The sequence below is a fragment of the Mizuhopecten yessoensis genome, unplaced genomic scaffold (genome assembly GCF_002113885.1).
Source record: "Mizuhopecten yessoensis strain PY_sf001 unplaced genomic scaffold, ASM211388v2 scaffold716261, whole genome shotgun sequence".
Classification (NCBI taxonomy): domain Eukaryota; kingdom Metazoa; phylum Mollusca; class Bivalvia; order Pectinida; family Pectinidae; genus Mizuhopecten; species Mizuhopecten yessoensis.
Window position 1 is genome coordinate 423,827 of NW_018480028.1, and position 22,825 is coordinate 446,651.

At 36.8% G+C, this 22,825-nt stretch overlaps 2 protein-coding genes across 3 annotated transcripts in view; one reads left to right on the top strand and one right to left on the bottom strand.

Annotated features, from left to right (window-relative positions):
- The window catches only part of LOC110442418 (39S ribosomal protein L45, mitochondrial-like), an 18,089-nt gene extending 17,636 nt beyond the window's left edge, over positions 1–453 (bottom strand). The window contains exon 1 of the mRNA XM_021486014.1: positions 346–453. Within this exon, the coding sequence (XP_021341689.1) occupies positions 346–393 (48 nt within the window). The 5' untranslated portion in view covers positions 394–453. The remainder of the gene's footprint in view (positions 1–345) is intronic.
- An 87-nt stretch (positions 454–540) lies between these two features.
- On the top strand, positions 541–22,228 carry LOC110442417 (basic leucine zipper and W2 domain-containing protein 1-like). 2 transcript variants are annotated; one of them, XM_021486013.1, is made up of 14 exons: positions 541–628; positions 3,134–3,201; positions 3,540–3,622; positions 4,317–4,410; positions 4,999–5,114; positions 7,128–7,193; positions 8,511–8,646; positions 10,594–10,703; positions 12,453–12,539; positions 14,112–14,195; positions 16,809–16,874; positions 17,793–18,012; positions 18,735–18,857; positions 20,022–22,228. In XM_021486013.1, the coding sequence occupies exons 2-14, from the start codon at positions 3,141–3,143 to the stop codon at positions 20,042–20,044; spliced, it is 1,269 nt and encodes a 422-aa protein (XP_021341688.1). In that variant the 5' UTR covers positions 541–628; positions 3,134–3,140; the 3' UTR covers positions 20,045–22,228. The 2 variants fall into 2 exon arrangements, with proteins under 2 accessions (XP_021341688.1, XP_021341687.1); XM_021486012.1 differs by having other exon boundaries at positions 552–660.
- The last annotated feature ends 597 nt before the right edge of the window (positions 22,229–22,825 follow it).

Genomic DNA, 22,825 nt, shown 5'->3' on the forward strand with positions numbered 1-22,825 from the left:
CCCCCCCCCAAAAAAAATATATGGTTTATTGAATTGTATTTGCATGTGTGCCCGCTGACAAGGTCTCACCTATTTCATATTAGGAGTTACCAAGTTCCTTCTTTTTATGCTCGTTTCAGGAACAGGGGTTCGTTAGGACCTACAAATGTCTGAAATATACATATGCTATATGTTGATGTGTGTTGTGATCCATATTCAGTTTAGCATTTGTGTATTTCAAACATTTGTAACGAACTCCTGTGTTCAGGTAAATAACGATCGTCAAGAAAAGTGGAGGGATACAAGACAATGAACTGTATATCATTTGGACTCAAAAATATCATACAACATAACAAATGTACTTACTTGAAAATTGACAGTGTGTCGCACAAGGTTGACCAAGGAGGCTGACATTTTTAACAATGTTCGTGCCCGGTAAAGTTCAGAAATGTTCCGAATGTTTAAAAGAATTCTCTGTATTTAAAGCGCTTATCTTTTATTAGCCAGCAATGTAGTTTACAAACATTTTTTAGGTAGTTTTTTGAAATCCCGTTTACGTGCACATGACGAGATTTCACGCGAATGTGGTATCTAAAAATAGAATTCAATTCTTTTCTTTCTCGACGACATAGTAGAAGGAAGTTCCAAGGTAACTGCGGAAAACCCGGCCTTTATTTACTGGTAAAGACCTCTTTGATGTTTTAATCATGTGTTTACTATCACTTTAAGTACACTCATTGTTTTTTATTCGATTTCAAGTTTTGATCCTTACGTAGTCGGTATGGTTTTGAATATCACGTGTTGAAAGCTAAGCTGGTCACCAACGAACGAAGTACCTTGCGTCTCAATTTTTTCGCAGAGATCCTCTGAAAAAAACTGCATATCGTTTTGAAAACATGCTTGCTGTTTTATCCATTATTTAAACTTATTATATTTTGTTTATTTATTTAGTCTTGTTTTCTTGATTTGTAGCTCGTATTGTTCTATTGGAATTTTTTTTGCCAGGGGGCATTTCACCACAATGATGATTTATGAGTCATGTTGTGATTATTTATAGTACAGTCACAAATTAAAAAAATGGACATACTTTTGGATATTCTTTTTCTCTCTGGATATGAACACATACCCTTTTCCACGTTGTCCAAGAAAAAAAAATCAATTATCAACCATTATAATGTAAAAGATGTGGATTAATTAGGTTGCCTTACAAGCTTCAGCTGTAGGGAATTTCCCTTTAGCTCAGCGGTACAGCAACGGGCTGGAGAGCCAAGGGTCTACTCCTGCTTAACGCTCAGCAAATTAGGAGTGGGACGACTGGTTCGCCCATTGTCAGTATAATGTGACCGGGTGGGGCGTCCTGTTGGGTGTCTTCGGCAGTATGTTTCAGTGAGGTAGCACTATAAAGTCGGCATCAGTTCTGCGCTTTTACAAGAAGACAAACACGAACATATCGCAGCCTCCCAAAATGCACACACATACACTACACGCATGCATCTTGCACACAGGGGAGGCCGTCCTTAAATGACCTTAGCTGTTAATAGGACGTTAAACAAAATCAAACAAACAAACAAAAAAGCCAAGGGTCCGGGTTTGAGCCCTAGCGACAGCACTTTCTTTATCCCTATTCCTCGTCCTACTACAATAATATCATCTTCATGTTTGCAAGATTAGAACCAAAATAAGAATTGCTCTGCAAATATGAACAGAGTGATGAAAGGATCAAATTATAGCCTATCCCGAATATAGGAAATAGTTTTCGAAAAAATGAAATTGCACTTCCATAGCAATGAATTCAACTGAACACACGAGAAGCAAAATATATCCAAGAACAATTGTAACAAGAAAGAATTCATGGGTGGTAGCGTCTGTAGGGGAAAAGCCAGGGTTTACAGAGTGGTAGGGGGGAAAGCCAGGGTTTACATGGGTGGTAGCGTCTAGGGTAAAAACCAGGGTTTACATGAGTGGTAGCGTCTGTAGGAGGAAAGCCAAGGTTTACATGGGTGGTAGCGCTAGCGTCTGTAGGGGAAAAGCCAGGGTTTACATGGGTGGTAGCCCTAGCGTCTGTAGGGGAAAAGTCGGGGTTTACATGGGTGGTAGCACTAGTGCTAGAGGAAAAGCCAGGGTTTACATGGGTGGTAGTGCTAGCGTCTAGGGGAAAAGCCAGGGTTTACATGGGTGGTAGAGCTAGCATCTAGGGGAAAAGCCAGGGTTAACATTGGTGGTAGCGCTAGCGTCTAGGGGAAAAGCCAGTGTTTACATGGGTGGTATCGCTGGCATCTAGGGGAAAAGCCAGGGTTTACATGGGTGGAAGCGCTAGCGTCTAGGGGAAAAAAAGTCCGGGTTTACATGGGTGGTAGCGCTAGCGTCTAGGGGGAAAAAAGCCAGGGTTTACATGGGTGGTAGCACTAGCGTCTAGGAGAAAAAAAGCCAAGGTTTACATGGGTGGTAGGGGAGGAAGCCAGGGTTTACATGGGTGGTAGGGGGGGGAAAGCCAGGGTTTACATGGGTGGTAGGGGGGAAAGCCAGGGTTTACATGTGTGTTAGGGGGGAAAGCCAGGGTTTACATGGGTGGTAGCGTCTGTAGGGGGAAAGCCAGGGTTTACATTGGTGGTAGGGGAAAAGCCAGGGTTTACATGGGTTGTAGGGGGGAAAGCCAGGGTTTACATGGGTGGTAGGCGGGAAAGCCAGGGTTTACATGGGAGGTAGGGGGGAAAGCCAGGGTTAACATAGGTGGGAGGGGGGAAAGCCAGGGTTAACAGGGGGGGGAGGGGGGAAAGCCAGGGTTTACATGGGGGGTAGGGGGGAAAGCCAGGGTTTACATGGGTTGGAGGGGGGAAAGCCAGGGTTTACATGGGGGGTAGGGGGGAAAGCCAGGGTTAACATAGGTGGGAGGGGGGAAAGCCAGGGTTAACATAGGTGGTAGGGGGGAACGCCAGGGTTAACATGGGTGGGAGGGGGGAAAGCCAGGGTTTATATGGGTGGGAGGGGGGAAAGCCAGGTATACTTTGGTTTACTTTCAGCTTGAACAGCAATTAGTAATAATTAGCCGGTCAACCAAAGTCTTTGAATTAAAATTATAACTGAATCAGTTTCATGTTGTTATAAACAGGAAATTTATGCACTGATGTATAAATCAAAATCTTTCTTATTTCAGAGTTTTTATGAGTCAGAAGGCAGAAAAACCCTCGCTGTCAGGCCAACGTCTGAAAACTCGGAAAAGGGGTAAGAGTAAAAATGATAAAAATGGTCTGTTTTGAAAATTTGGAAGTAAGTTGACATGTGATTTTTTATTGCTGTGTTTTACTGCCAAATACAGGCTGTTTCACCTCGCTTAAAAGTATCTTATTTTCCCAAAATGACCATAAACTGAGGAATATATTCCCAATTAAAATACAAAAAATCCTATATTTTCCCCATTCATAAAGAAACAGGCTGTTGTAAAATCTAGGTAACAAAAACACTGACTTTTTCAATTTGTGTTTTGTACAATCATGATGAAATTCTTTGTTGTAATTATATAAATATAGCAGAAATTTGAAAGCGTCATCTTACATTTACAGATGAAAAAGAAAAATACGATCCTACATCGTTTAGGGATGCTATTGTTCTTGGTCTCAACGAAACAGGTGCAGATCTAGAGCAGGTACGTATATACCGAATATCTTTGTTGATGTCATTTGTCAAGTATATATGCAAAATAATAACAAATTGGTCATCAATATATTATGAGATGAAAAACATGGGCATTTTTTTTTAAACCCACATTTATAAAAGTTTCTTGAATTCATTACAAAAGGAAATTCCTTGAATTTATTTGATAAGAAATGGTATCTCCAAAATGGGTAATATTAAGTTTTTTTCTTGGTTGCTATAAAAGGAATAAAGTTTAATTTTATGGTTTCTAGATTCATTAGATATAATATGTTGATGTTACCAAAGTTAAGAATAAATTGATTTGAATAAGTAGATAAGAACTACTATTTGATGATGTAGTACAGTTCTATATTAAATGCCTATGAAACTAAAATTGTGCTTTTGAGAAAGCATTTCAGAGTTTGAAGTTTTCTCAAAATTTGCTTGAAATTGAGTGTTAAGGTGTTCTATTTCATGTAAGTGTAGAGACAGCTTTTGTCAATAATACTAGCCGACCAGGTCTTAACTTTTAAAAGTAAATACTGAAAATGTTGAGGAGCCCGGACAATGTACTTGCACTGGGAGTCAGACAAGGGAAATTGAACACACCTGTTTAATAGTAGGACAGACACTTGGAGGTGTGGAAATATTATATAGGAATTATTGGTCATTACAATTAATATTGATTTTATATTATTTTCAAGGTTTCAAAATATTTGGACGTCACTGGAGCTAAACTTAACTACAGGCGGTATGCTGAGGAGCTTTTTGACATCTTGTTTGCTGGAGGACTCTTAGGTGAATTACTATTAAAATTGACTAATATACAAGAAATTCAACAAGTTTTAGAAATTGACCTTTCAGCAGTGTTTAAATTTGTGTTAGACTGATAGACTAAGTCAATTTGTTATGTCGGTGAGACGGAGGGGGGGCGGGGGGGCATCAAGTCAGAAAAAATGAGTCTGACAAAAAATCTACTTCTCAGAAATCACTGGTGAAAAAGTGTTTGTCGCAACAACTGGATTTAGTATGACTTAGATAGAACTAAATAGAATTGTGACATTTACTTGATAATAATGTCACATTTTAACAAGGAATAAAGTTAAGAGTAAAAAGATGGAGTCACTTAAAACTTGATTGGTCAGAGGAAATATTAGTAAAATATTCTCAGAAAGTGTTAAGATTCGTGATCTTTAAAGTTGTTTCCATTTGATGTGAGATTTATATAATTCTTGCTTAAATGAATTTACATTGCATGTTTCATTGCTAAAAAGAAACCTACACAAGTTTCATAAATCTTTTATGAAATGAAAAATGGTTAAGTATACCAAGTTTTAGCTAACGTTAAGGTGTATGTCAGGTCACTAATCTCCTTGTGTTACACAGCACCTGGTGGAACCATTATTGAAGACAAAGACCCGGATTCAACCAAGGCTACACGAACTAATGTTTGTGTTTTCTGTTGCGACGAAGATACCAAATCACTCAAGGCCTTCTATGAAGTAAGCATGTCATCGAGTATTGTTTTACTTTGAGGATTCCCATACTTAACTGAAACTTTGTGTTGGAAGATATTTTTATCTGGCATGACCAAAGCTTTGATAAACGATTTCTGAAAAGATAACCATATCTTGCAGGACTTTCATGAGAGATAATAAGGAAGAAATCAATACAGTATAATCGACAGCTGTGCTTCGAATGTAAAACAGTCAATATTCAAACCCTGGACTTTGATATTACTATCTCTAACCGGTTGAGCTACCTGGTCAATGGAAGTAGCCTAGCCCAATTGTGCTGCAGTTTTATCCAAAAGCAAGTTAAGGGGAAGTTAATGTTTATAGGAAAAAGCATTGTAGTGGGACAGGGATCGTGAAACATAAGGAAAATCATGTTCATATGACATCCTTGTTTACAAAACTTCTTTTTCCTTTTCAAACATTACATTATCAATGTATGTATTTAAATATATATTACTATTGATAACAATGGCAAAGTTCAGGCAATACCCCTGACTATTCATTTCAGCATTCTTATGCCATACCGTGTCGTCTGTACGTCAACAATTTCTTCAAACGACTTCTTCTTAACCACTGATTGGAATTAACTAAATTTGACTGGAAGCATCCCTAGGTGGTGGGAATCAAAATCATGGGTCATTTGCCTAGATTGCTTTAAGCAACTCCTCTTCTCTGGAACTAAGAGATTGATATCAACCATATTTGACTGGATGCATCCCTAGGTAGTGGAGATTCAAAAATCTACATATGGTGGGGCTGACCTCCAGGGGGCTTAGGGGCGTGGCCAAAAGGGGGCAATTTGGCTATATTGCTATAAATTACTTTTTCTGTAGAACTATGCACTGGATGTCAGTCATATTTGGTTGGAAACATTCATGGCAGGCAGGGATTCAAATTGTACAAGTCCCCCTTGGCTAAAGGGTGGGGCAAAAAATAGTTTATTGCTTGGAAATGGTTGACATCCCCGCCCAGTATTACCATATATGATATTGCTGAGTATGAAGAGTAGAATGCACATATGCTTCCAGGATTACTCATGGGTCTGGCCCCACCCTTAGAGACATAGTCCCTGGGTCATAACTTTGAAACGGTTGAGATCCCCTACCCAAAACTGTATATATACAAATGCTGGGCATAAAGAGACGAATGCAGTCATGATATAAGAATTAACCCCAGGTTCTGCCCCACCCTTGGAGACTTAACCCCTGGGTCATAACTTTGAAACGGTTAAGATCCCTATCCCAAAACTACATATACAATTGTTGGGCAGAAAGAGACGAATGCAGTCATGATATTATAATTGATCCTGGGGTCTGGCCACAACCCTAGGAACCTAGTTTCTGAATCACATCTTGGAAACAGTTGAGATCCCCACCCCATAACCATACATAAAATTGCTGGACATGCTGAGGCTTAATTCAGATATGATACAAGGATTGGCCTTGGGGTCTGGCCCAATCCCTTGGATCTTATTTGGAGAATATTTTGCCATGATTACTTTTGATATCCAGGTGAGCGATACAGGCCCTCTTTGCCTCTTGTTCTTCGAATTGGAAACAACAAACATCCAGATTAACATACAGCTAAGTGCATAATAGGCAGGACTGTATGTACCATTATGTGTAGGTCAATGTTGAATATATCAATACCTTCACAATTACTGAGTGTGGTTGGCTGATAAGTTTGTTGCTTAAATAATTAATTCTTATTCAGATCTAAAGCTTGACAGTGAAACACTTCTACTTTATTTTATGGACCATTCGTTTCCCATGTCCTAGACTAAAAATAAGATTTAACTTATCAGGATTGAAGTCAGCTTCAAATTTCTGGTACACGTAGAATAATTATTGAGATAATTCAATTTTACCAGGGGAGCAATACAGGTGTGCCACTAGTTCTTGCGATATTTATCGCGATATTTATCATACTCGTAGACAATTTTTATGGAGATTTTACTGTGTCAACATGTGTATGACAATTCACTTTTCTTTGTTGTAGGTTTTCAGCAAGTTACTCCGAAGGTACAAGTACCTGGAGAGATCCTTTGAGGAGACTCTCAAGAAGGTAGGTACAGTTCACCCTGGGGTTGAGGTTTTATTTGCTGCTGAATTTTAGGGAACATAATCCTGGTTTATAACAGTAGTTAGGGCCCAGCATATGAAAAAATACCTAAATTTAAAACTAATGTTTGTGAAAGAACTTAAATTTATTTCAACTGAAGCGCGCATATGCTCACTGTCCCCAGTGTCTCAGATCTGTTTGTATAGATTTCTATCTCGATCAAAATCAGTTTAGAGTCAGATTTTTATTTTCAACTTTGAACACATTTTTGGTACAGGATTAAGCCATTTTCCAATCCTCACCAATAAAGTGTTTCGTTCAAGTAAGGTGTAGGAGGGAATTATTGTTATTTTGTAAAATTAATCCACGTAATGCCAGATGTCTGCCAGGTAGTATTATAGAGTAAAACAGGTAGATTGTTACAGACTTAAATCAATATATGTACTACAATCACTAATGTTTCAACACATTAAGAAATTTTGAGAGTTTTCATGCCATGAGAAATTCCAATCACATGTTTTCTTAAAGATTGTAATAACAAAAAGCATGCTTTCTCACAGGATTGCTGCAAATATTGCAAATTGTATTAACTCGTTCAACCCTGAAAGCACATTTGAACTCTTCCAATTCATAGGTTGGAATAGTTCATTATGAAATTTCAGGGGTGAATGAGTTGAACATGTTTTAAATTGAGGTGTAACTATTGAAGGTTCAGTCCTAAAACTGTTTATAATACAACTGAATCCTGCGATAATATCCCCATTTTTACACCACCAGGATACGATGTCTGTATAATTAAATGCACCATAAACAGTCCAAGAAATAAGGATTTACACACCATAAACAGTCCAAGAAATAAGGATTTACACACCATAAACAGTCCAAGAAATAAGGATTTACACACCATAAACAGTCCAAGAAATAAGGATTTACACACCATAAACAGTCCAAGAAATAAGGATTTACACACCATAAACAGTCCAAGAAATAAGGATTTACACACCATAAACAGTCCAAGAAATAAGGATTTACACACCATAAACAATAGGTTTACAAAATTTTGATTATCCTACCCTGACCAAGAATTTTTCACTTTTATAATATATATTTACGTAAAAGTTATGTGTAACAATGAAGGGAAATAGTAAGCAGAACCCTTTTTTGCTCACTTCTATATTTATTGAACATCACACGTCATAGGTAATCTCCTCCTAGACAACTTGGTCTATGGAGTCAGTTATTCCGTTAGATCTACAGTGATTTTCCATGGGTCTACCGTTACGTTTAAATACTGCATCAAATTTTAATTTCCCTCGGCAGATTTTGATGTTCACAAGAGGATTCAAAAATGAAGACAAGACAAAACTGGCTAAGATCACTGGCATCATCTTGGCAAATGGATTCTGTACACCGAAATGCTTACAGGGACTGTTTGAAGAAAATTTGGTTAAAGAAGGTAAGATTTAATGTGATGCTACTTCAACCTAGAGATTGCGTTTATGTGTTATGTCCTTTGAACACTTGATGTCATGATAGATTGTATCACTGATGTTGTTGTCGCTGACGGTTATACGATGATACAATGGTAAACAGCAGGTCTATCCCATGAACCTGACAGGAAACTATTATATGGTGTACGTGTACTGATGACACTCCTCCAATGTAAACAACATTTGAACAGGATACATCCCTATGTTGTGCTCCATGCCGATGCTGGATGCATCATGTTTTAGCGATCTATTATTTTTTGGATGCTGTTAACAGCATTCATAGCGGTCCTCGCCAGACCTGGGCAAATCAAAACCAAACAACAGACTTTCTTCTTTCGTGGAAGATCTGTAAATGCTGTGTTGATTATTTCATGGTATGATTAATGCTATAAAATAATGAAATACATATGAAAACGATCAATAAATCAAAGAAAAAATGTTAAATTTTTTGTAAAAGGCGATTTTTTTTCAGTGAACATCATGATCTATTTCAATCTCAGATTACTACGCTTTTTGGACCGAATTATTTCTTCACAAAAACACCAAACAACACTTAATCTCCTTCGGCAAAAGATCTTTAGATAATGTGCTCATTATTTCATGATATGATCAATGCTATAATATGGTAAAATATATCTGTATAAGACACAAAAATCAAAGAAAATATATAAAGATCTTTAACAGTGGCGTTTTTAATCGGTGAAAGTTCCGATCTATATTGGATTCAAATTACTATGCCTCATATTACAATACTCTACTTTAGTGTGTAAGAGTTTTCTCCCCTTGGCAATCATTGCGTAGTTTCATGCTCGCGCTTTGTTGAACGACTGTTTGATAACTGTCCTTGATAAAGTAGGCTTCGTGTCTTCTTTGTCTCAATGGAAAGTCTCCAAGTGAAAGAGAATGTTGACTCATACTAAAGTAGCCGTCAGCAGCTGTGCCTAACGAGTTCATAGATAGCTTCCCGATGCGACAGCAGCTGTGCCTAATGAGTTTGTAGATAGCTTCCCAATACAGTCTCTAGATAATGGCCCGATTAGTATAATATAAGTGCTTCTTGAATATAGCATATTGAACATCAAAAATTAAAACCGTATATACATATTATTCACATTAACCAGAAACTGAATAATTATATAGGTCTTTATAACCTTCGTTACAATATCGGGAGAAGGAGAGATACACAAGGGACTTGTATAAGTCCTTGATTACACGAACTGGAAATAATACAATCTCGTTTTAATTTTTTGTATAATTAATCATGATAATAACAAATAGTAATAATAATATAATTATTTATTTATATCATCTATATAACCTTTTTTTTTTTTTAATCGTAAACTTGCCCATAATCTTACAGGACAATTTTGGTTTGCAGGGTTGTCTGGTCAAGGTCACTTACTATTTTTAAAAAGATCATTGTCTGAGCTGTAGCAGCTTCATTCCTTGAAGGATTTCTATCGAGTTGAAACACTAATTCAGGACCATAATATCAGACAAGTTTCAATTGTTTTAGCAATACTCTGCTTGTTATATATATTTTTTATTGAAAATTATGATTAAGTGATGGGCTATTATGACCCTTACTCAACAACATGTTCTTTATTGTTTACTGTCATTCTGTACTGATATTCCACCTTCTTTATTCCATTATTTGAATCCTTCATACACAGCATCCCTGAGTGCCCTCGGCACTTTGATTATTGAAAAGGAGTTGATATAGTTTCAAGCGTTTGTTGTGGGCTTTATATAGGAACTTTACAGATTGGACTTGCATATGCATTGTTAGGAAATAGTGTAAGTGCAATGTTTGTGTTTTAGAAAATATCCTTTTAGGTAAATTTATATCAAAATACTGACAAGTTATTTGTCAAAGAATTGATTTTACAAACGTTTGCTTATTTCCTAAACAGGAATATCATTGGAATTCTCCACCTTGATGTTCAGAACATGGCTTGAGGAAAAAGACATCAATGCGGTCTTTACCGCTCTGAAAAAATCACAGATGGACCTAAGGTTGCTGGTGAGTATCATTTCAGAGACTATCCTGTAGATTCTGTGGGAATGTAAAGTTTAAGCGAAATAACACTGTATCTAGGAGAAAATCATTATTGAAATACTGTTGGAGAGGTACTTACTCAAAATGAAATTAGAGTAAATCAGTAAACAGACAGCATACAGACCCCATGAACAGTATGTTATCACTAACATATTACTTGTGTTAGCTGTACTCCATGAACAGTATGCTATCACTAACATATTACTTGTGTTAGCTGTACCACATGAACAGCATGTTATCACTAACATATTACTTGTGTTAGCTGTTCCCAATGAACAGTATGCTATCACTAACATATTACTTGTGTTAGCTGTACTCCATGAACAGTATGCTACCACTAACATATTACTTGTCTTAGCTGTACCCAATGAACAGTATGCTATCACTAACATATTACTTTTGTTAGCTGTACCCAATAAACAGTATGCTATAACTAACATATTACTTGTGTTAGCTGTACTCCATGAACAGTATGCTACCACTAACATATTACTTGTCTTAGCTGTACCCAATGAACAGTATGCTATCACTTACATATTACTTGTGTTAACAGGAGCTGTACCCAATGAAAAGTATGCTATCACTAACATATTACTTGTGTTAACTGTACCCAATGAACAGTATGTTATCACTAACATATTACTTGGGTTAGCTGTACACAATGAACAGTATGCTATCACTAACATATTACTTTTGTTAGCTGTACCCAATAAACAGTATGCTATAACTAACATATTACTTGTGTTAGCTGTACTCCATGAACAGTATGCTATCGCTAACATATTACTTGTGTTAACAGGAGCTGTACCCGATGAACAGTATGCTATCACTAACATATTACTTGTGTTAACAGGAGCTGTACCCGATGAACAGTATGCTATCACTAACATATTACTTGTCTTAACAGGAGCTGTACCCAATGAACAAGAGAAGCTACGATGCATTTGCAGCATACAGACCCCATGAACAGTATGTTATCGCTAACATATTACTTGTGTTAGCTGTACTCCATGAACAGTATGCTATCACTAACATATTACCTGTGTTAGCTGTACCCCATGAACAGCATGTTATCACTAACATATTACTTGTCTTAGCTGTACCCCATGAACAGCATGTTATCACTAACATATTACTTGTCTTAGCTGTACCCCATGAACAGCATGTTATCACTAACATATTACTTGTGTTAGCTGTTCCCAATGAACAGTATGCTATCACTAACATATTACTTTTGTTAGCTGTACCCAATAAACAGTATGCTATAACTAACATATTACTTGTGTTAGCTGTACTCCATGAACAGTATGCTATCACTAACATATTACCTGTGTTAGCTGTACCCCATGAACAGCATGTTATCACTAACATATTACTTGTGTTAGCTGTTCCCAATGAACAGTATGCTATCACTAACATATTCCTTGTGTTAACAGGAGCTGTACCCAATGAACAGTATGCTATCACTACCATATTACTTGTGTTATCTGTACCCAATAAACAGTATGCTATCACTAACATATTACTTGTCTTAACAGGAGCTGTACCCAATGAACAAGAGAAGCTACGATGCATTTGTGGAGTATGCTATCACTAACATATTACTTGTGTTAGCTGTACCACATGAACAGCATGTTATCACTAACATATTACTTGTCTTAGCTGTACCCAATGAACAGTATGCTATCACTAACATATTACTTGTGTTAACAGGAGCTGTACCCAATGAACAAGAGAAGCTACGATGCATTTGTGGCACACTTTGAGAAAGAGAACTTGCCTCTGATGGCGGACATTCTGGTAAGATTTGAGAGTGCTGGATGTTGTTATAAGTATTGAACACAGTCTTGGCATCCATTTAAAACACTTAGCTATTTCAATACCATTTCATTGGTAAATCTTCATGTTTAAGTTATCAAGTCGTTTTTTTAAGGAGTACACATTCTATCTATCCAATTTAATTTAGCTTCTACAATGCATTTTGAAGAATTCTTTTAAAAATTCTTTACTCGGTTCATTACGCTGATAAATTTATCACTGGAAAATATCTTAAACTTTCAAATATTCTGTCATAAGTGTGTTTTATTGTATACAATGATAATTTTTTCTGATGAACAACAAATATATATACTCTTATGAGTGTCTTTCGTCTTATACATTTTTAGCTCACCTGCCCGAAGGGCAAGTGAGTTTATGTCGTGGTGCGGCGTCCGTCGTCCGTCCGTCCGTCCGTCCCCCCGTCCTCCTCCGTCAACTTTTCCTTTAAACAACTTCTTCTGAAGAACGGATAGGACTAGAGTTATGATATTTGGCTGAAAGTTTTGTTGGTAGGAGCCCTACAAAGTTTGAGAACGAAAATGACCTTGACCTACTTTAAAGGTTACAGGGGTCAAATATGTCAAAAACTTCAATATTTCTTCTGAAGAACTAAAAGGTATAGAATCTTCATATTTGGCTGATGGCTTCCTGGGATGGAGCTTAACAAAGTTTGAGAATGAAAATGACTTTGACCTACTTTCAAGGTCACAGGGGTCAAATGTGTCAAACACTTCAAACATCTTCTGCTGAAGAACTGAAAGGTATAGAATCTTTATATTTGGCTGGTGGCTTCCTGGGATAGAGCCCAACAAAGTTTGAGGAAGAAAATTAGTTTGACCTACTTTCAAGGTCACAGGGGTCAAATATGTCAAAAACTCCAAACGACTTCTTCTGAAGAACTAAAAGGTATAGAATCTTCATATTTGGCTGATTGGTTCCTGGGATGGAGCCCAACAAAGTTTGAGAATGAAAATTACCTTGTTCTACTTTCAAGGTCACAGGGGTCAAAAGCTTCAAATTAATTCTTCTGAAGAACTGAGAGGTATAGAATCTTTATATTTGATTGATGGCTTCCTGGGATAGAGCCCGACAAAGTTTAAGGAAGCAAATGACCTTGACCTCCTTTCAAGGTCACAGGGGTCAAATGTGTCAGATACTTCAAACGACTTCTTTTAAACAAATGAAAGGTATAGAAGAACCAAAAGGAATGGATTCATAAGATTTGGCTGGTAGCTTTTGGAATAGGGCTAACCAATTTGAGAAGGAAAATGACATTGACCTACTTACAAGGTCACAGGGAAAAATATGTCAAGCAACTTCTGAAGAATCAAAAAGCATAGAATCTTGTAATAATATTTTGCTGGTAGTTTCAACAGATGGAGCCAACAAAGTTTGTGAGGGAAATATTTTTAGTGCAATATAATATTTAATGAGAATATTTTGCTATGACTGCTTAAATATTCAGGTGAGCGATACAGGCCCTCTTGGGCCTCTTGTTTGTTTTGTCAGGAAAAGAACAAATATTTACTCTTATAAATGAATCCATCATTACAGAGAGCTCAGAAAAATCAGGAAAACAGGAAACTTTTGCAGAAAGAACTCGGAGAGATGGTGAAGTCTGAAGAATCTCCTAATGAGGTATGTTAATAAATGTAATAGGATTCACCATCTCCTAATGAGGTGTGTTAATAAATGTAATAGGATTCACCATCTCCTAATGAGGTGTGTAAATAGATGTATTAGGATTCAGTATCTCCTAATGAGGTGTGTTAATAGATGTATTAGGATTAAGCATCTCCCAATGAGGTATGTTAATAGATGTATTAGGATGCAGCATCTCCTAATGAGGTGTGTTAATAGATGTACTAGGATTCAGCATCTCCTAATGAGGTAGGGTAATAGATGTATTGGGATTCAGTATCTCCTAATGAGGAGTGTTAATAGATGTATTAGGATTCAGTATCTCCTAATGAGGCGTGTTAATAGATGTATTAGGATTCAGCATCTCCTAATTAGGTATGTTAATAGATGTATTAGGATTCAGCATCTTATTGGGATTCAGCATCTCCTAATGAGGTGTGTTAATAGATGTTTTAGGATTTAGCATCTCCTAATGAGGTATGTTAATAGATGTATTAGGATTCAGCATCTCCCAATGAGGTATGTTAATAGATGTATTAGGATTCAGCATCTTCTAATGAGGTAGGTTAATAGATGTTTTAGGATTCAGCATCTCCTAATGAGGTATGTTAATAGATGTATTAGGATTTAGCATCTCCTAATGAGGTATGTTAATAGATGTAATAGGATTCAGCATCTCCTAATGGGGTATGTTAATAGATGTATTAGGGTTCAGAATCTCCTAATGAGGTATGTTAATAGATGTATTAGGATTCAGCATCTCCTAATGAGGTAGGCTAATAGATGTATTAGGATTCAGCATCTCCTAAGGAGGTGTGTTAATAGATGTTTAAGGATTTAGCATCTCCTAATGAGGTATGTTAATAGATGTAATAGGATTCAGCATCTCCTAATGAGGTGTGTTAATAGATGTATTAGGATTCAGCATCTCCTAATGTGGTGTGTTAATAGATGTTTTAGGATTCAGAATCTCCTAATGAGGTGTGTTAATAGATGTATTAGGATTCAGAATCTCCTAATGAGGTGTGTTAATAGATGTTTTAGGATTCAGAATCTCCTAATGAGGTGTGTTAATAGATGTATTAGGATTCAGAATCTCCTAATGAGGTGTGTTAATAGATGTTTTAGGATTCAGAATCTCCTAATGAGGTGTGTTAATAGATGTATTAGGATTCAGAATCTCCTAATGAGGTGTGTTAATAGATGTTTTAGGATTCAGAATCTCCTAATGAGGTGTGTTAATAGATGTATTAGGATTCAGAATCTCCTAATGAGGTGTGTTAATAGATGTTTTAGGATTCAGAATCTCCTAATGAGGTATGTTAATAGATGTATTAGGATTCAGCATCTCCTAATGAGGTATGTTAATTTATCACATACCTGTTGAACCTGTTATAGTAATACAAGCAATTTTCAGACCAGGAAATACAACGTTCTGTATTGCACATGTGCAATACGGAATGTTGTATTTACCTACTAGCCGGAACTACTTTTTATGGGAACCCCCTTGTCATGGTGAATTGAAAAGTTCTCGGTATTTGCAAAAAAATATCAAAGTTTATAAAATCTTGGTATCGATCTCTACCAAATATGAAAGGTATGTGATAAAAGCAAGACCACACACTTGTGTTTTTCTAATGAATCAGAAAGCACTCATTTATTGCGTGAACATATATATTCACTTGTGCTCGGGGAGCGCACTCTTGAATATATATTCGTCCGCGCAATAAACTTGTGCTTTCTGATTCGTTAGAAAAACACAAGTGTGTGGTCTTGCATATAGATGTATTAGGATTCAGCACTGAAGCTCAATTTCAGGTGGTCGGGTGGCGCAGTGGATAGCGCACATGCCTTTCAAAGGCGATCAGGGTTAGATTACCCAACTGGACGTGAAAAGGTATGGGGCTCATCTGCCCGATCAAGTGGGTTTTCTCAGAGTACTCCCATATTAAGACCCCCCCGCACAAATGTTGTATCAAGATACATGCCACAAAAACACATAAAGGCAGCACAAGGATCCCCATACCACTGCCAAAAACACATACAGGCAGCACAAGGATCCCCGTACCACTGCCAAAAACACATACAGGCAGCACAAGCATTTCTTTTCTGTAAAGAAAACTATACTTTGCATGACTTGATGAAAAGTTGATAAAAAAGATGGAATCAAATCAACAACAGTGTTCTGAATGTAAAATGATAAGCTGCCCCGGACCAGGGTTTTATACCTGGACTTCAGATCTGTGTACCATTGCTCTAACCAACTGTGCTACCTGGTCAACATAACTGTCTACAGTGCTACAGTTATATCCAAATAGAAATTAAGGGGAGGTTACTGTATATATAAAAACCCACAGAGCAGTGGGACAGGGATCCATAAAGAGTAATTAGGGTGAAGTATCGGAGGTAAACGTGCTCTACTGTAATCACACTGTTGGGGGTTTAACAGTTATATGGACAAATGAGTCGTCAAATGGAACCAAGGCAGGAAACAGCAGTCAGAAGAGCAATGAACAGATACAAATGTCCCCAGGCTTAGTAGACTATCATCTAGCACAAATCTCCAGCGTTTACTGGATGTTTAGTAACTATGACGGGTTTTTTTTGTAGATGAAAGCTTACCTACTGGAACAGATGCAGAAAAATGGCCTAGGTGAACAAGAAACTGTTATCCTAGTAAGTACATGCCTGGTCTGTGATGTTTACTGTAAAACGAAATGGACATAATTGTGGAATTCAGTGACTTACAGTAGTCGAGTCATGCTAGTACATATTTAGGATTAATAAAGGCATACAATTCTGTTTTTGAAATTTATACTGTATTGATGTCTAGTGTTCTCCTTGGAAAGTTTTCAGTGTGTGGGTGCTCATCATCTTCGGCAGGATGTTTGTGTTAATGTTTTACTGCAACACTGTAAACTGGGATATTTTTTCTGCAAATTAATTTTCACCTTTTTCATCCTCCATAATAATTATCATAACAGCAAACATTTGTACACAACATCGTATACATAGTAATTAACTGTGAAAGGCGAAGTTATTATTGTGTGGAAATTAACTGGCCAAAAATGTCCCGGTACCATGCACTTATAACCATCAGTGAAATTGAGGAAAATCTCAGGTGATGCTTAATCAGTTGGAAATGTTGAAGGAAATCTCCAGACTTCAGGTGTTAGGTACAAGTGGGGCTTGACCATGATCAAAGCCTTGTATAATGTTCCAAGCACAAACTTTGAATTGACAATCAGGAAGAGTTTTTACCATGTTAAATCATGACACTGATTAAATGCTGCAATGATGAGAAACCCTATATTAGTCTCTGCGCAAAGAAAATGTATTATTGTATGAATCGCATCAGAAAGGCTTGATACCTATATTGTTGTCCAATAAACTGATCAATCCAGCACAGTCAAATCATTGATGATTCTTCCATTTTAACATTCCACCAGAACAAAACTAATTTGGGCATGAACCCAATGATTGTTAAGTTGTCGATGATGACATCCTGTTACAGGTAATTGTTATCAGGGAGCCCATTTAAACAGTTTGTTTCGAAATAATTGAACCTGATAATAAAGTTGTAATTGGTGACAGGTCTGGAACACAATCATGGGATGTGTAGAATGGAACAAGAAGGAAGAGCTGGTGGCTGAACAAGCCCTGCGTCACCTCAAATCCTACGGACAGCTTCTATCCTTCATTGCCAAGACGCCCAAGTCAGAGTTGGCACTGTTGGTGAAAATCCAGGAGTACTGCTACGACAACATGGCCTTCATGAAGGTGTTCCAGAAGATTGTTGTCATCTTGTACAAAAGTAAGTCAAGGCCTTACCCTGCTAATAAGGTGCAGCTTGATTTCTACAATTCAAATTTTGTGAAGTTTTCACTCGAGTACACTATTGATGTAGGGGCAGAAACTTAAGTTTGTTGGAGAGGACTTGCTCAAAGACCCCAAGTATTTGTTTTTATAAAGCCAGACGTGTTGAAGATTTGAAGTTGTTGTGTCAAAACTTATGGCAAAGTCCATTTTTTGGCTGTTTCTAACTTTAAATAAGGTCTGATCGTTGGGAAACATTAAAATTTCCAACTAATGTATTGAAGTGAAATGATAAATTGTTCGAGAAAATTTAAAATATTTGGGTCATTTTAGCACCTAAACATGGAAACTACAATGCAGTTTAACATATTTTTCTAAATACATTATATCCAACTTCAATTTACATTTCGTGCCTTGTGTTCAGTCACTGAACAATTACATTCAGTGTTATGAGGTTTATACAGGATCTCAAACATCCAAAGTTCAACATTCTTGAGTCGAAATCTAGATGATTCAATTTTTTTCCGGATAGTCCCGCAAAGTTTTAAACATGGAAGTTTGATTGTATTTTGTATGAAACAGGTATTTGATATGAACAAGTATTTAATATAATGCAAGAATTGATTATTAATTTGATATTATGTATGAAACTTGCATTATAATTAATTGTTATAGGATTATAATGCCTGTATTTTAAGTGTTCTGGTTTTTAATCTGCAGTGGATGTGTTGAGTGAGGATGTGATCCTGAAGTGGTACAAGGAGGCCCACTCCACCAAGGGAAAATCAGTCTTCCTGGAACAAATGTCCAAGTTTGTTGAATGGCTGGAGAATGCAGAGGAAGGTAGGAACTCAAATATGTATACTGTCGCAGGCTAATGAAATCATTGATGTTTTAATGACATAAGTGTGGGTTAGAATTCCGGTAAATGAATGGTGTCCCTCTAAGACTCCATATGACTTTGGGGTTGAGTGCTTCCTTAATTTCAGGCCTCCTATAAAAATTCATGTTTCTGGGGCCTCCATATAACTGTGGTGATAAATACCTCTGTATTATAAGCTTCTGTAACAGCATACATATAATAAAAAAGGACATACAGTATATAATGAGTAATCCCAAAAGAATATTATTCTCCTCAAACATCGAACCTAAAAACTGATATACGCTATATAGTTTGTGTGGCAGATTTTGATTGTACATAGGATTTGGTCTCCTTCTAGCTTCACACTATAGGGAAATTCTCTTCAGAGCAGGGGTAAAGTGTCCGACTAGGAAGCCTGGGATGGCGGGTTCCGTCCCCGGTGAGACTAATAAAATCTTTCATCCCCTTGGGGGTGAGATATGGGGATCTCAACCCGAGGGGGAACGATTCTTAATTTGCCAAACACGAGGCTTTGCGGAGTGTTTGGCAACTTAAGAATCTTCCCCTCGAGGGTTGAGATCCCCCTATCTCATCCCCGAGGGGGTGAATGATTATTTTTCTCTTACCCTGTTGTTCCTGTCCAAGTGTAAGACAAAGCATTTTATTTGCAAACAGGAACACGCGAATAGCGTATTAATATTATATGTATATGTCGGACGGTTCACGCATCATATTTTAAACATTTTAAAATCAATCCAATCTTCTTTGATGTCAAATGTAAACACGGCAAGATTGGCAGACGAACTTGTGTATGTGTGTGACCACATAAAAGTAATTCTTTTTCCGTGTCAGGTTTATTGTGGAATACGTGCAAAGAGCATGTGTAGCTTGTCTCAACCCTAGGGTGAGACAAGGAAAAGTGCGGATACACCTGTCCAGGGTAAGAGAATAGGAAGTCTGGGATGGCGGGGTCCGTCCCCGGTGAAAGCACACTATTCTCTGCTCTTATACAATTGTATTGGCAACAGTTTAACTCTACTGTGAAGTCCAGCAGGCCATTTATGAATGTGAGATGCTGTATGTCATATTTACAGTGAGGTCCAGTTGGTTGCCCAGAATTGACCTAACCTTTGTTTGTTTTTCAGAATCTGAGGAAGATGAAGACTAGTCGTGAACTGTGACAATCACCCAATGATGTAGTTCCCACGTACCTGGCACAATATTTAATCTGTAAAATCCCCTGTTTGTCCAAGCCTTCAGTTATCTCCCTTGAAAAACAAAAAGCTGTCATTTTGTACGGAGTTGGCGTCGATTACTGTAAGACTCAGTCTGAATGCATGTAATAAAGAGATTTGTGCTCTGCAAAGTGAAATTATTTTGCCTAATGTTGACATTGCTCAGGGTTGAAGTAAGTACAGGCCAGATTACAATTACACTAAATATCGAGTTTATTAGTCAAATTAGTAGGATAATTTTCGGATTTTTTTTTTCTCCAAGATAAATTGCTATATAAATTTTGTACATTTGAAAGTTGGTTGAGGACCTATCTTTAGCAGACACAGCACAGTATTCAGATTCAGTTATTGTCCGTGACATGACATGTATATATGTTACCAATGGTTTGCATTTCATCTGATAATGTTTTGGATGTTTTAAAAATATATTTTCATTTTCATTTAATGCAAATTTCATGTGTTACATTGGTTTGTAGAATAACATTGTAACCAGTCCATCCAATGAATTTCAAAGTTCAGATTTACATGTTGTAAAAATGTTACCGCTACACATTAGATCTTAATGTTGTACATTTCAAGAACTAATTTATTCTATTGGTCAGGAAACGGTGATCAATGCAAATTTTGTCCAGGTAGATTTTGTGTCCCAGTAGGTATCAATACAAATGGATCGAGGCCATGACATGGTATTGGTTTGTTTTCTGTGTCGTTAATCAATGGATTTTGTGGTTTATGTACAATTTGTAAACATCTTAATTTGTAAGGTAGTGTGGTCTTCGACCAACAAAGTTGTCCTCTTTGATCAAGTTATTAATAACAAATATATGTAATATTGTCTTATGATTGACGTTCATCATTGTCCTGTGTATTTTGGAAGTTTATCACAAGCGTTGTATTGGTTTAACAATGTTCATACTTGGTTATAAGACTTTTCAGTGTGTAAATTCCACTTTAACAGGGACATATTTATACAAAAATAAGAAAAGAAGAAATCTGTCATTAATTTAGAATTAAGCTTGGAGCCTTTCTTGGTGGACTTCACATTTGTACATGTCAGTTCAGCATACCATGTGTTAGGAAAAACGGCAGCAAAGACAGACAGCGAACTTCTCCAGACAGACTACTGCAGCTTTACTGTCGGAGTTTAACCTACTTCTCTAAAAAAATAAAACAATGCTGGGATTTTTGGTAGTACAGATTTTGAAATTTATTAAATTGCATTTTACAGTTTTGACATTTAAATGAAGTGAACTTTTTATATATATATATATTCAAGTTCTGGAAGTTATTTTTCGGAATTTTATTTTATTCATTGACATGCAGACTAACATAATTGCACTTGTCTGTACTAAGTCAACTATAGACATGTTTGCTGAAGACCTGGAAACATTTCTCACAGGATCGTTTATAGTTTGTTCAAAAGAGATTCTTGTAGGGGCTTTTTTAACTTTCATGAGCAAATTGTAGTTTATCAGGTACTTGTGTTCAAGATTCAGTTTCAGTTCAAGTTCAGAATGACTTCTGATTGGTTAATAAGTAGGACTATCTTTGTGATTGGTTAAACTGATGAAGAATGGCCCTGCACATATTGATGGTACTTATATGTACTTCTGTTGTCAACAATAATTATGTGAAACCTGCCTTTTGTACTCCTAAGGATGGTAAATAAATATAAAATAAACTTTTAACAAAAATACACAAGGTTAGTTTTGGTTGTCTCTGATGTTTACACTGGAACCTCATTAGTCTTCACGTCATAATCTGGAATACCAGTCTTGTTCCAAAATCGTGCAGGAGGTTCCTTGTGTAGGGGAATGTAGGTTGTTAAAACAAAACAAAATATTTTATAGAAGTGTACTGTGTCCTCATTCGAAAACAAATTGTTTTGAAAAAATAATTGACAAAAAAAAAAAAAAGATAATGTTTCAGTATTTGGCCTGATCACTTGCTGTAGACAACTAGATCTCATTCATGTCATGATCTCATTCAACCCAAATCCAATGTCTATGCAAAGTGGAGCACTAGGTTACCGTGACTACTGTATGTATGGGAGTGAATGTAATATTTTTGTAAATTTCTATGGATCCTTTCTATTAAAATATCAGTGTTAGAATCGAGACAGTTTTTATTGTCATTTAATCTAATTAATTGGTTGGTACTTTAGCTAGCACGAAAAGCTAGATATGAGCTGTATAAGGAGGAGATAAGCTAACTGCTTTATTATCAACATGTTGTGGCTCTGAATCCTGCAGCAGGGATGTTAAAAAAGGGAAGTAATAGCAAATGTATTGCTAAGTATTATTATAATGGTTTCTGTATCAAATTGGCCAGAAACTTAGCGCAATAAAAATACTGAACACTGGAGCTCTTTCTCATTGGAGAAGCAACAGTGAGCATTAGCATGTACCTTAATTTGGTTTCTGGAGGTAATGAACCAGATACCTTAATTCTTGTTAGCTCATTCACCCCTGAAGACACATTTGAACTCTTCCAGTTAAGAGGTTGGAATAGTTCATAATGAATATACGGGGATAAATGAGTTGAATGGTGCTGTGTCTGTCATTGTTCACTTTTCCTTGATACGTCTTACTATGAAGAATCGAAAGGCTTAGGGTCATGATATTTTGCTGGGATGGATCCCAACAAAGTTTGCAATAAAAAGTGATTTTGATCCACGTTCAAGGTCACGGCCAATTAGTTAAAAAGATCAAACA

What these genes read in the sequence shown, in the direction of transcription:
- LOC110442417 (XM_021486013.1), top strand. Translation starts at nt 3,141, where the DNA reads ATGAGTCAGAAGGCAGAAAAACCCTCGCTGTCAGGCCAACGTCTGAAA. An exon ending in GTTTGCTGGAGGACTCTTAG is followed by an intron (nt 4,411 to 4,998) that starts GTGAATTACTAT and finishes TGTGTTACACAG; the next exon opens with CACCTGGTGGAACCATTATT. An exon ending in AACAAGAAACTGTTATCCTA is followed by an intron (nt 16,875 to 17,792) that starts GTAAGTACATGC and finishes AATTGGTGACAG; the next exon opens with GTCTGGAACACAATCATGGG.